This window comes from Balaenoptera ricei, chromosome 8, assembly GCF_028023285.1.
Source record: "Balaenoptera ricei isolate mBalRic1 chromosome 8, mBalRic1.hap2, whole genome shotgun sequence".
NCBI classification, from domain to species: domain Eukaryota; kingdom Metazoa; phylum Chordata; class Mammalia; order Artiodactyla; family Balaenopteridae; genus Balaenoptera; species Balaenoptera ricei.
In genome coordinates, this window is record NC_082646.1 from 108,337,819 (window position 1) to 108,351,037 (window position 13,219).

The 13,219-nt window shown below is 38.3% G+C and overlaps 1 protein-coding gene across 12 annotated transcripts in view; it reads left to right on the plus strand.

The window, feature by feature from the left end:
- TOP6BL (TOP6B like initiator of meiotic double strand breaks) overlaps positions 1-13,219 on the plus strand; it is a 94,350-nt gene that overhangs the window by 41,936 nt on the left and 39,195 nt on the right. For 11 of the 12 annotated variants that reach the window (XR_009504733.1, XR_009504734.1, XM_059932128.1 and 8 more), the window contains exons 4-7: positions 2,965-3,074; positions 10,264-10,347; positions 11,529-11,584; positions 12,321-12,392. Coding sequence is in view for 10 of the 12 variants with exons in the window: in XM_059932128.1 (XP_059788111.1) it covers positions 2,965-3,074; positions 10,264-10,347; positions 11,529-11,584; positions 12,321-12,392 (322 nt within the window). In the remaining 2 variants the exon portion in view is untranslated. The remainder of the gene's footprint in view (positions 1-2,964; positions 3,075-10,263; positions 10,348-11,528; positions 11,585-12,320; positions 12,393-13,219) is intronic. The other variant, XM_059932125.1, reaches the window with a different exon arrangement.

A 13,219-nucleotide genomic window follows, 5' to 3' on the forward strand; every position in this document is an offset into this window, starting at 1 on the left:
TGCTCTTTTACAGTGTATAATCTACCATCCATAGGGTTTTCATTTCAAACACTGTATCTTCAATTTCTAAGATTTCTAATAGGGTTTTTGGCTGTTACTTTCTGTTTAATTGATGGCAGTGTATTCTTGTTTCATGGCTTCTTTTTATATTTGAGGGTATAAAATACAGAGCACTTATTTTTAAAGTTCTTTATAGATTGTTTTATTAACTCTGTTTCCTCAGGTGTACATTTTGTTGGTTGATATGTGTCCTATTTTTCATGGTATTGGTCTTCATTGGTTGGTAATTTTTAGTTAAGAGCTAATTGTCCGTGACCCTTTTGTCCTGAACACATCCTGCATTGACAGCCTTCCAGTAGGAGGTTCTCTGGGTTGCTGAGCCCTAATCTGCAGGGCACGTATCTTGGATTAAACTTTGCTTGAGTGGAAAGATAAAAGGCTCTTGTATCTTAATAGAATATATAGTTCTGAGTCTCATCCGTACTTATATTACATGGCTCTAAGGCCCTCATCCTGCATCACTGATGCTGCTACTAGCATCACTTGGCTTTTAACCAGCCCTCAGGTAGGCAGGTGGCATACCTTTGGCTTTTGTTCATGTTTTGGTCCCTTGCTTATACCTCCTATGTGTGGCCTCTGTGGCTCTTGCTCTTAAACCTGTTGGTGTTGCAATATTAGCTCCATTTTTTTTTTCCATTCCATGCCTCAAACATGGGGCATCTTTGGTCCTTACTTACCATTGTGGATTCTCTCTCTCTTTTTCCTTTCTGAAGATTAGGGAAGAATACCTCTCTATTTCTGGTCTATAAAGATTTCTCTTTTCTTTTTTTCTCACTACGACTGTGTTTTGTTTTGTTTTAATTTTTTTTTTTTTTAAATAAGAATGTGTCTGGATTTTACAAGTCTCACGTTTTATAGCAGGAACCCTGATGAAGCCTGTATTTTTTTTTTTTTAAACTAAATATTTCAGCTTACTTTTTTTTTTTTTAAAACTTTGGGTTTATTTTATTTATTTATTTATTTATTTATGGCTGTGTTGGGTCTTCGTTTCTGTGCGAGGGCTTTCTCTAGTTGTGGCAAGTGGGGGCCACTCTTCATCGCGGTGCACGGGCCTCTCATTATCGCGGCCTCTCTTGTTGCGGAGCACAGGCTCCAGACGCGCAGGCTCAGTAATTGTGGCTCACGGGCCTAGTTGCTCCACGGCATGTGGGATCTTCCCAGACCAGGGCTCGAACCCGTGTCCCCTGCATTGGCAGGCAGACTCAACCACTGCGCCACCAGGGAAGCCCCGTTTTAATTTTTATTCATTCATTTATTTATTTATTTGGCTGTGCCACGCGGCATGTGGGATCCTAGTTCCCCGACCAGGGATCAAACCCACACCTCCTCCATTGGAAACGTGGAGTCTTAACCACTGGACCACCAGGGAAGTCCCTATGACTATGTTTTATTAAAATTTAAAAATACTTGTTTTATCATTTTATGTGTTTGAATGGGAAGATGAAATTTCAACATATGCTTGACTTATCTTGAAATAGAAGGCTTTTTATTTAGTTCTATTGTTTCACCTTTTCACGTTTAACTCTAGTCAATCCATCTGGATTTTTTTTTTTTTTTTTTTGGTGTATGGAGTGAGTTAATTGAAATTAATTTCCCCCAAATAACTACTCATTTAAAAAAAATCGTTATTAAGATTTCTAGAGAATTCCAAGTTATTGACAAAACTTTTTCTCATGTATCTACATGTTTTCCCTATTTTTCACTGTATTACTACTTTATAGGATTGAGGAACAATTTTTTCTTATTTCACAGAAAGGTAATTGAATCACAGAAAAAAGGGGGTCACCTTAGGTCAGAAAGTCAGTCAGTGGTAAAACTGAAGATTGATGTAAGTCATCCTGGTTTAGTGCCAACTTCATTAAACTTCAGTGTAGCATAACCTTGCTGCCATATTATCTCAAGCTTTGTGACTGAATTATATTTGAAAAACAAACTAATGGCAAGAAAAATATTGCCCATTAAGATTGATAGCTAGAACTTGATCTTCTTTGAGATGGTTAAAGCTTTATTAGATATATGGTATGAATGTTTTAGAAGAAAGTTGTGCTATTATTTTAGGATATATGTTATTGTTATTAAAATTCTTAAGTTGAATTCTTGTATAATATCAACATTGTCAACCTCATTTATAAGGTAGAACGTTCAGAGACTGAGATATATATTTTTATTCATATTTAGTTCTCCATTATAATACTACTATAGAGGGGAAATAAGGGATGGCATTTTATAAAATGGGAGATTTGGGGTTTTTTCCCTTTATAATATTAGTGCCAGGGTACAGAAAGAAAGAAGGATGGTGCATACTTTGAGGTTCTATTTGTTGATGATGATCCAGGACTCACTGATGCTTTGTGTAAAGAGTTCTGAATCAACATATGTAAATATACAACGTGGTTAATTGACAATTAAATTAGCAAGAGTTTGCTTTTCTTTGTTAAAGACTACCTCTTAAAGGACAATACTGTATTAGGTAAATGCCTGAGAGGGTCATTCTTGAATTTTTCTGTTTTAAGTTTTAAATTAGCTCACTTACTGGATTTGTGTTATTAAATAATGAATTGATTTATTAAAAAATATAAGAATATCAGTTAGAGCTATCAACTCTGAAGATTTGTGGCATTGGATATGACCTTGTGGAAATTAAGTGAAAATACAAATTGATTTAGCAAATTTTCAATTTGTGTAAAATTGAAAACATGTGATTAAATGTCTTATCCCCATAAAGTAATTATAAATGTTTAAACAATTTGCTGATGCATAGCCACCTCCAGTCATATTTAAAATTTTGCAGATAATCTTTTCATCAGGGAAGAGACTTCTTGGCTCATCAGTTTAATAACTCCAGAAACTTTGGTGCTTATGCAAACTGCTTGTTCTATTCTGCCACCATCTCTTCTCACACAGGAATACAGTCTATACTGCCTGGACTCTCTGCAGAGCTGAGCTGGACTTCAGAGGAAGCCCGCTATTCTCAGGACGTGTCAGGGGTAACACCCTTCCAGATGATTTTTGAGGCAAGTTTTGCTGTGGTTCTATAAATTAATGATGTTTTGATTCTTATTTTTCTACAAATGTAATAACAGGAAAGAAAAGCCTAGGTCCGTTATAGTTCAAAGTTGAAATGAAATAAGGCATTGGTCCCCAAACTTCCGTGTGCCGATTTTAAATCACCTGGGAGCTTTCAAAATAGTGATGTTTGTGTCCCACTTCAAGAGGTTGTGATTTAATTGGTCTAGGGTGCTGGATTAGTCTGCTTAGGCTGCCATTAAAAAAAAATACCACAGATTGGGTGGCGTAAACAACAGAAACTTATTTTCTCATACCTCTGGAGGCTAGAAGTCCAAGATCAAGATATCTTGTCACTGTTCACATGACCTTTCCTCTGTATGTATGTGGAGAGAGAGCCTTCTGGTGTCTTTTCCTCTTCTTACAAGGACACCAGTCCTATCAGATTAGGGCGCCCCCCTTATGACCTCATTTAACCTTAATGACATCCTTAAGGCCCTGTCTCCAAATATAGTCACATGGAGGCTAGGGCTGCAACAGATGAATTTTGGGGGACACAATCCAGTCCATAGGAGGTGTGGCCTGGGCTTTGGAATATTTTTAAAATCCCAGATGATTCCTAATGGGCGGGTAAATTTGAGAACCACTGAAATAAACCATTATTTGAATTTGGATCTCCTGAAAAAGAAAATAAAAATGGATTCCCAGTGCAGATCCTATTTAGATACATTTTTATTAGGTTGGTTTAAAGATCTTTATTGATTTATTTGTAGCCCAGATTTATGAGAGTGACAATTGAGTTCTCCATTCCCTTTAACAATTCTCTGATCCCCTATCTTGCCTTCCTTTGAACTGGTGGAGACAAAGAAAGTACTTTAAACGTTCTCCCAAAAAGCACTTGGGAGGCCTTTCTCCATGTTGGAACAATTATATCCTTCTTCTAAGAGGAAATGAGTATGGTATCGGGACAAAAGATATCCGTGGCTGTGCCATATCTTGTTTAGGGGAACGAAGGGTAAACAATCTGGAGCAATTAATGGTTAGCTCTAAAACTATTAATGTCGAGTAGCAATAAAAAAGCTGATTTCAGTGAGCCAAGGAAAGTAGTTCTAGAAAAGGAAATCATGTGTTTTAGCCAGTCTGAACAAACAATGGTAATTCTTATACCTAACATATATATTATTTAAGCCTCCTGACAACTCTATGAAATGGATAGGACAGGGAGTATCATCACCCAATTTTACAGATACAAGAAAACTGAAATTCAGAGAATTTGACTGACTTTCCCAAGGTCATACCAAAGTTAAGGACAGAATTAGAATCTGAACCAAAGTCTTACTCATATTGATCAGTGCTGTTTCAATATTCATTCATTCACTCAGAAACCTGTGTTTGTTCACGACAGCTTCACTGTGCTAGACAGAGTCCCAAGACATGTTACTTGATCCCAAGGAACTTGGAATCTAAAGGAAAAGATAGATAAGTAAACAAATAATTACAATGCAGTGTAATATATATCATGATAGAGGTAAGCACTGATGCTGAGGTAGCCTAGAGGAAGGGTACCTAACCCAATGGGAAGTTGTCAAGGTCTAGAGGTCTTTGATGAGATTGAAAAACAGATTTTCTAGGTATAAGAAGTTCAGAGACTTGAAAGAACAAAAATTTGTCATCAGAGTGATAGTTTCTTTCTTTTTTTGTTTTGTTTTTTGTTTTTCCTTATTGCAAGAGCAGTGTTTCCCTCAGGAAAATCAAAGTGTGCATTTAGAGTACAGATAATTGACTTAATCAAGGTAGCCACTATTAACATCTTGCCGCATATTTTTTCACATAAGAGTGGGACATTTTAGTTTAAGCCTTCCAGAGCAATACAGTTCCAATCTATGGCCGTGGAAGTAGGTGGCTGGAAATGAGTGGAGGTCAAGGTCGTTGGAGTTGTGGAGGTCAGAGAATTATGAGACCAAATTGTTGCTTAGACTGGTCATCTGTTTGTATGTGGAAGTCAGCCAAGATGATGGCAGGACTTAGAGTACAGAGGAGAACTGGGAGCTTATAGAGTACAGAGGAGAACTGGGAGCTTAGTGCCCAGTAATCAGTTGGTGATAGGTGGGGAGGGGTAAGAGTAGTATAACCTAAGAGGAACAAGGATTTCCTGAAAGCATTTGCTCTATTACATCTCATTGTCTCTGATACTGTGCAGCTATTTAAAATATTTTTAAAATAAATTTATTTATTTATTTATTATTTATTTTGGGCTGCGTTGGGTCTTCGTTGCTGCGTGTGGGCTTTCTCTAGTTGCGGGGGCTACTCTTTGTTGCGGTGCACAGGCTTCTCATTGCGTTGGCTTCTCTTGTTGCGGAGCATGGGCTCTAGGCGCACGGGCTTCAGTAGTTGTGGTTTTTGGGCTCAGTAGTTGTAGCTCACAGGCTCTAGAGCGCAGGCTCAGTAGTTGTGGCGCACGGGCTTAGTTGCTCCGCGGCATGTGGGATCTTCCCGGACCAGGGCTCGCCCTGTGTCCCCTGCATTGGCAGGAGGATTCTTAACCACTGTGCCACCAGGGAAGTCCCTATTTAAAAGATTTTTGAATGAAGAGAAAAAGGGGAGGTTGTGAAAGATTTCATCATACACGTATATCTCAACTGGGAAGAAGGGTCAAGTGGCAAGGTTTATAGCAAAGGCTAGTGAATGGAGACCTCCATGAAAAAGCGGTAATAAATGATCCACTGCTTTGGGCATGTGGAGAGAGCTAATTCCAGGGAAGACTGAGGAAAACTTCATTTAAGAGAGATGCTGGTTTTGTGTTTATGCTCAGTCAGTCCTGCATCTTGGAGTCCATTAGGCTGGATAACATGTCCTTCCAAAAACAATTTGATTTTGCAAGATCCTCTTGACGGATTTATCCATTTTTATATTTATCTTTACCATGATACAAAATGATAAAATGGGTAGAGATATACATATATACATACAAACCTATCTATCTATCTTTGTATTTCTCTATTTCTCAATTATCTATCATCTATCTACTTACCTATTTAAGCAAAGAGAGAGAGAGACAGAGACAATGACTTTCTTTTAGAAAGTCGTATAGAGCCCATAACCGCATAAGTTCATGTTTGAAAATATAAAACAGCTCCCATATTCTATGATATGATTAGACTTGTATTTAAAGGCTGAAACATGTGATTCAATAGTAGTTTCTGCTGCCCAGGGCTGGCAGCATATGTTTTTTCCTAACAACACATAAGTAAATTCACTGCTTCTGAAGGTATGTCAGGCCTGGGGTACTGGGTTTCTAACACCCAACTGTAAAAGGCTGTAAAAGACTGTGTAGTGTCTCTTTCTTTCTTTCTTTCTTTCTTTCTTTCTCTCTCTCTCTTTCTTTCTTTTTCTTTCTTTCTTTCTTTCTTCCTTCCTTCCTTCCTTCCTTCCTTCCCTCCCTCCTTCCTTTTCTTTTTCTTTCTTCCTTCCTTCCTTCCTTCCTTCCTTCCCTCCCTCCCTCCTTCCTTTTCTTTCTTTCTTCCTTCCTTCCTTCCTTCCTTCCCTCCTTCCCTCCCTCCCTCCCTCCCTCCTTCCTTTTCTTTCTTTCTTTCTTTCTTTCTTCCTTCCTTCCTTCCTTCCTTCCTTCCTTCCCTCCTTCCCTCCCTCCCTCCTTCCTTTTCTTTCTTTCTTCCTTCCTTCCTTCCTTCCTTCCCTCCTTCCCTCCCTCCCTCCCTCCCTCCTTCCTTTTCTTTCTTTCTTTCTTTCTTTCTTTCTTCCCTCCTTCCTTCCTTCCTGTCTTTCTTTCTCTCTTTCTCTCTCTCTTTCTCTTTCTCTCTCTCTCTCTCTCTTTCTCCCTCTCTCTCTCTCTCTCAATAATTTATGAGTGGATCTTAAAAGGAGCTATTTGCTTTGTGTTAAGTATCCTCCGCTGACCTGACATTATGTCACTTTATCTTCTCAGTCTGGATTAGGTGCCAATCGTTCTTGTGTATTTCTTTAGCATCTCTTATATATTTAAATCATAAAGCTTCTTCACATTGTCATATAAATTATTTATTTTGTCTTTCTCTTCTACTTAAGTGTAAACTCTTCAAATTCAGAGATTGTTTTATTTATCTCTGTAAGCCTAAGTACATGATAAGCGACATTAAGTGTTTTATCAGTGAATAAATACACATATCAGTAGTCATGTGTAAGCATTGCCCATCAGGCTTCATAAAAAATAATGATAGATTACGTAGTATCTGATTCAGATAGCTATGTGTACAGAAAATGAACATTCTTGGAGAGGCAGCATTTCATAGTGAAATGTGGGCTCTGGAGTCAGATCTAGGTTTGGATCCCAGTTCTGCCACTTAATTAGCTATGTGTGACCTTGGACAAATTAATTCGCTTATTTAGTCATTATCCTCATCCATAAAGTGGGGATATTTCCTACTTGTATATAAACTGCTTGGCATGTAGCAGGTGTTCAGTAAATGGTAGTTCCCATCCTTACTAATTGTAGACCCTCTCTGGTAGCTGCTCAAGGAACTTTCACTTGCTTGGTTGCCTTACTGCTAGATATAATTAAGCCCTTTCTGTGATATACCCTATAATCACTAAAGTTACAAAAGTTTGAAACTGTTCCAAGAAGTTGTTTTGGAAGTGTTAAGTATAGGAAATGCTTTAAATAGAGACCATTGCTTTTCTACTATTTGAACATTTTATAATAAAAAATTTTAAAAGAAGGATGTGACTATGGTATGTATGCTGCAATTACTGTTTAACTACTGCTATTTACATGTGTGAATAATCCTAGATTTGTTTCCAGAATTTTCTAATAATCCCCATCCATTTTTCTAATACTTTCAAATATTTTTATAGTAGTTTTTCTAATTATCCCCACCCATTGCACAGTTCTTTTTTTTTTTTTTAAACGACAATAATCATTTATTATGTCTCACAATTTCTGTGGGTCAGGAATTGGGGCGCTAAATTTTGGTTCAGGGTCTCCCATAAAGTTGCAGGCAGATGTCAGCTGGGGCTGCCATTGCACAGTTCTTGATCTCTTTTTCAGTGTACTTATAAAAAGTATTATAATAGTTTATTCTTCTTTATTAGATATTTACATGTTTCTTTATTGTGTTATGAGATTTTGGGGTCTGGGACCTTTTTTCTCCTTTAATATACACCTAGTACATGGCTCTGTGTTTTCTGAGCCACTAATAAGAACTTACTGGTTGGACTTCCCTGCTGGTGCAGTGGTTAAGAATCCGCCTGCCAGTGCAGGGGACATGGGTTTGAGCCCTGATCTGGGAAGATCCCACATGCCGCAGAGCAACTAAGCCCATGCGCCACAACTACTGAGCCTGCGCACCTAGAGCCCGTGCTCCTCAACAAGAGAAGCCACCGCAATAAGAAGCCCGCACACCACAATGAAGAGTAGCCCCTGCTCGCTGCAACTAGAGAAAGCCCGCGCGCAGCAGTTAAGACCCAACGCAGCCAAAAATAAAAAATTATATAAATAAATAAATTTATTAAAAAAAGAAAAGAAAAAGAACTTACTGATTTCTGACTCTATTTCTTCTTCACTGACTTCTCCATTTTTTCGGAGACGCATTTTAACTTCGGTTTTAGGGACACTATATTAAATATAGTATAGGAAAGTGGTTAATACTAAAGCTTTGGAGCGAGATCAGGCACACCTTGGGAAAGTTGTTTAACCTCTTTGAAATTCATTTTTTTTTAATCCATAAAATGTAGGTTATATGTACCTAATAGGGTTTCTGTGAGGGGTAAATGAGGTAATATAAGTAAAATATTTAGTACCATTCCTGGAATAGAGAAAGCCGTCATTAAGTGATAAATCTTATTATATTTGTATGGAGGTATCAGGGTGTATTGGAAAGAGCATGGACAATTGTTGTTAGATAGACTTAGGGTCAAATTCTGGCTCTATTACTGAACATCTTCGGCAAGCTGCATAACTTCTCTGAGCCTCATTTTTTGTTTTTTGTTTTTTTTTTTTGCCGCGCTGCAGGGCTTGCAGGGCCTGCAGGGATCTTATTTCCCCGGCCAGGGATTGAACATGCGCCCTTGGCAGTGAAGGCTCGGAGTCCTAACCCCTGGACCTCCATGGAATTCTGAGCCTCATTTTTTTTTTTTTAATTAAGTAATTTATTATTATTATTTTTTTGGCTGTGTTGGGTCTTCGTTTCTGTGCGAGGGCTTTCTCTAGCTGCGGCGAGCGGGGGCCACTCTTCATCGCGGTGCGCGGGCCTCTCACTGTCGCGGCCTCTCTTGCTGCAGAGCACAGGCTCCAGACGCGCAGGCTCAGTAGTTGTGGCTCACGGGCCTAGTTGCTCCGTGGCATGTGGGATCTTCCCAGACCAGGGCTCGAACCCATGTCCCCTGCATTGGCAGGCAGACTCTCAACCACTGCGCCACCAGGGAAGCCCCTGAGCCTCATTTTTTTTAATCTATAAAGAGGGGATTGTAATACCTGACTTGAGGATTGTTGTAGATATAGCACCTGCACATTGCTTGCCACATAGTAGGCATTCATCAAGTGGTGTCTATTATTGTTACCATGTCTAACATATATTTTCAGATTATTCTTTGGTCCTTAAAACAGTTTTGTGAGGTTGAAAGGCTAAGTTTTACGCCTGTTTTGCAGATTAGGAAATAAGGTCCAGAGAAGTTAAGTGATTTTTTTCATGATTACTGAAGTAATTTTTATAGAGCCAGTATTAGAACACAGGTCTTCTGACTTTTGAGCTTTCTGCTTTACAGCTTTTCCTTAAATATAAATGTTTGGATGAATGGATTAAGGTTTAAAAATAGGTTCTTTTTAGTGCCTGCTCCTTTGACTCCACTCAGATTCTTAATACAGATTGACCCACATTAGAATAGTAAAGATAGAGTTACTCTTCTCAGCTCCAATCTAAATTACTTTTAAATTTGTTCCAAAAGGTGGTTTTGAGATTGTGGGTTTTACTCCGGTATTTGTTCACGTCTCCTGAAGTTCCATGAAATAGGTACCTTAGCCCAAGAAGTGATGGCTATTAGATTACCTTTGGTGTTCAGTTTTCAGACCCAAAGATGTTTCCCCTTGGATGTCTGAAAAGCTTTCTGAGGTGTAGTTACTTTTATAAGAAGAAATACCATAATTTAATTCAGTTGTGCTCTTGGGTTTGTGTATGTGCGGTGGATGTTTTTGTTATGTTGTTACAGGTTCATGAAAAGCCCAGAACTTTGAAGACAGATAGCCTGGTTATAAAGAATTTTTTACGCAAAGTCATCACTGTGCTCCCCAAGGTAAGCTGTTCTTTTGCACAGTAACGATTCTCTTGTTTAAGTCATATGTTTTTAAAAGACCTCTACTCTGTAGGGCATGGAAGGATCTGATTGGTCCTCTTTCTTTTAATTACAATGATTAAAAGTTTTAATATTGAATTGATTTGGTTCCTGTATCCCTAAGGCAGGCTTGATGTTGGTCATGTGACATAGTTGAGAGCCCTTGGATATAGAGAGAACTTTCTTTTGGGTTCTTATTTTCACTGCCTTACTGTTTTATTGTATCACTTTGGATACCTCATTTCCCTCTTCTGTGCTTCATTTTTCTTTTAAACCTGGATGATAAACTTTGCTGATTATCTCCTTTTTTTCTAAAGTGACTATAAGAGCAACTAAGGAAATTTTGATAAAATACTTTGAACTCTGGAAAGCTAAAGTTTTTATTATTACCTGTAGTTTGATATGTTCATAAAGTTGCACACAAGTATGCTATATAACTTCCCCTTTTTTTCTTGCACGTTTCCTACTTTTTCTGTCTTAAGCAGGATTCAGTACTTAATTGTTTGCCAGTCATTCTTCCAAGTGCTCTCCACGTACTCACTCATTCAACCCTGCCAATACCCCTTGTGAAGTAGGTTTTATCATCATCATTCCCATTTTATAGCCAAGGAAATATGGTACAGAGGTTAAATCACTTGCAGGGCCAGGATTTGAAATGAGGCAGTCTGGCTCTAGAGTTCCTTATTACCCATTATATTATATAGAAAGAAAAATAGAGGTTGAAGGTATAAAATAATTAGAACAGTGAAGTAAATTGGAAGGAGGACATAAGAGATGGGGACAGGGGAAGAAAAAACGAAGAAAAAAGCATGGAATATTCCATGTATGAAAACAATGGAAACAATAGAGAGAAAAATTGATAATTAATTTAAGAAGGGGAGAAGAGATACATTAGGAGAACAGCAGAGGATAAAAGGGTAGTATTTCCTCATAATTTGTGACTACTTGGAATTGTAATGTAGAACTCAGTGTATTTAAGATGCAGAATTTGAACACAGACAAGTGTTAAGTATGTTTAGGGAAAGTGCAATGGAAAAAAAAAAGGTGATACAAAGAATATCTTCTCCTTTAGGAATTGAGTATGGAAATTTTTAATCCCTATTCTGGTTCATGTTAAATATCGCACCCCATTTATTTTGCAGATTAGATTTAATTTTAGTGTAAAGGTGAATGGAATCCTCTCCATGGAGATCTTTGGGTAAGTCCTTAATCCATGGCTTAAGTTTATGCAGTGGCTCTACAATTTTTCTCAGTCATTATTGTCCTATTTCCAGTGGGTTCACAGTTTGATTTCTTGACTCGAAGTCACTTTGAAACTAATTTTCTGAGACCCCGCCCCCCACATTTTCTTATTCTAGATTAGTTCTTTTTTAAATAAATTTATTTATTTTACTTTTGGCTGCGTTGGGTCTTTGTTGCTGCGTGCAGGCTTTCTCTAGTTGTGGTGAGTGGGGGCTACTCTTCGTTGCGGTGCGCAGGCTTCTCATTGCAGTGGCTTCTCTTGTTGAGGAGCACGGGCTCTAGGCGCCTGGGCTTCAGTAGTTGTGGCACACGAGCTCAGTAGTTGTGGCTCGCGGGCTCTGGCGCTCAGGCTCAGTAGTTGTGGAGCACAGGCCTAGTTGCTCCGCGGCATGTGGGATCTTCCTGGACCAGGGCTCGAACCCATGTCCCCTGCATTGGCAGGAGGACTCCCAACCACTGCGCCACCAGGGAAGCCCTCTAGATTAGTTTTTAATGAGTAAGTAGATTAAACCTTTCATGACTTTCCCTTTCACTAAAATGAGAAAACTTAAAAATAGACATTTTCCCCTTGGTTAATTGGTTACTAAATTTCAGTAATCTCTGGGGTTGGTACTCATGGGCCAAAATTTGTACGAGGCAGAGATTGGATTTAGAATATTTGAGATATGGCTTAGTTTTTCTTTGCTTTGCAGGGCAGAGAATGAACCTACTTTGAACCTGTCAAATGGAATTGCTCTTGTCGTAAACTATCAGCATTATGTGAGGTGAAGGGGAAAGCATTGTTGTCCCTCTCCATGTTTTACTCTCTTACTATGAGTATGAATGTGGGCAGAAATTGAAAATGGTCTCAGTTGTCAATTCTTAGTGCCAAGTGTCAGATTCTCTGTAAGAAAATTGAAAGTAAAAATTTTAAGCTATCTGTATTGAAAACTATTATTATTCCTGGCTCCTCGAATATATTCTAATTGACCTAAGGACATGCATGTTCCTTCTCCTCTCCATGCCTTAATTTCTTCTGTAAATGAAAACAAACCCTGCTAACTCCAATCCCATTTAGACATGAGAAGAGAGGAATGACTTTAAAGATTACTTGAACTCTTGGCTAGAGAGATACTATGACTGCAAAGGAATTCTTTGTATATTATTGCTTGTGTATTAGCATTTTGCATAGGTTTAGAAATCATCTTCCGTCCCACCTCTACCTTTTTCAGACTGCAAAAAAATCCATTGGAGGAGGTGGAAAATAAATGGAATAGGACCCTGGGCTTTGCTTTCCTGTACTATCCAATTACCACAGAACCCAAAGTGGACATGAATTATAGCAAGAAAATGCCTAACTTATGTTTAAGTCCAACTAATCTATTCTTTATTCAATAGTTTCTGCCTCCACTTATTTGCCCTGAATCAACACTGGTAGTCATAGGATCTTAAGGCTTGAAGAGACTGCCTATGGTTTTTCAGTCTGTTTTCTTTTGACCAAAATTACCTCTCAGATTAGACTATGTTTTTATTCTTTAATATCTGCAGGATACAAAACCCCCACCCCACATCTTTCTTTAGTAATCTTCTAGCATCATACAATCCCTACAGG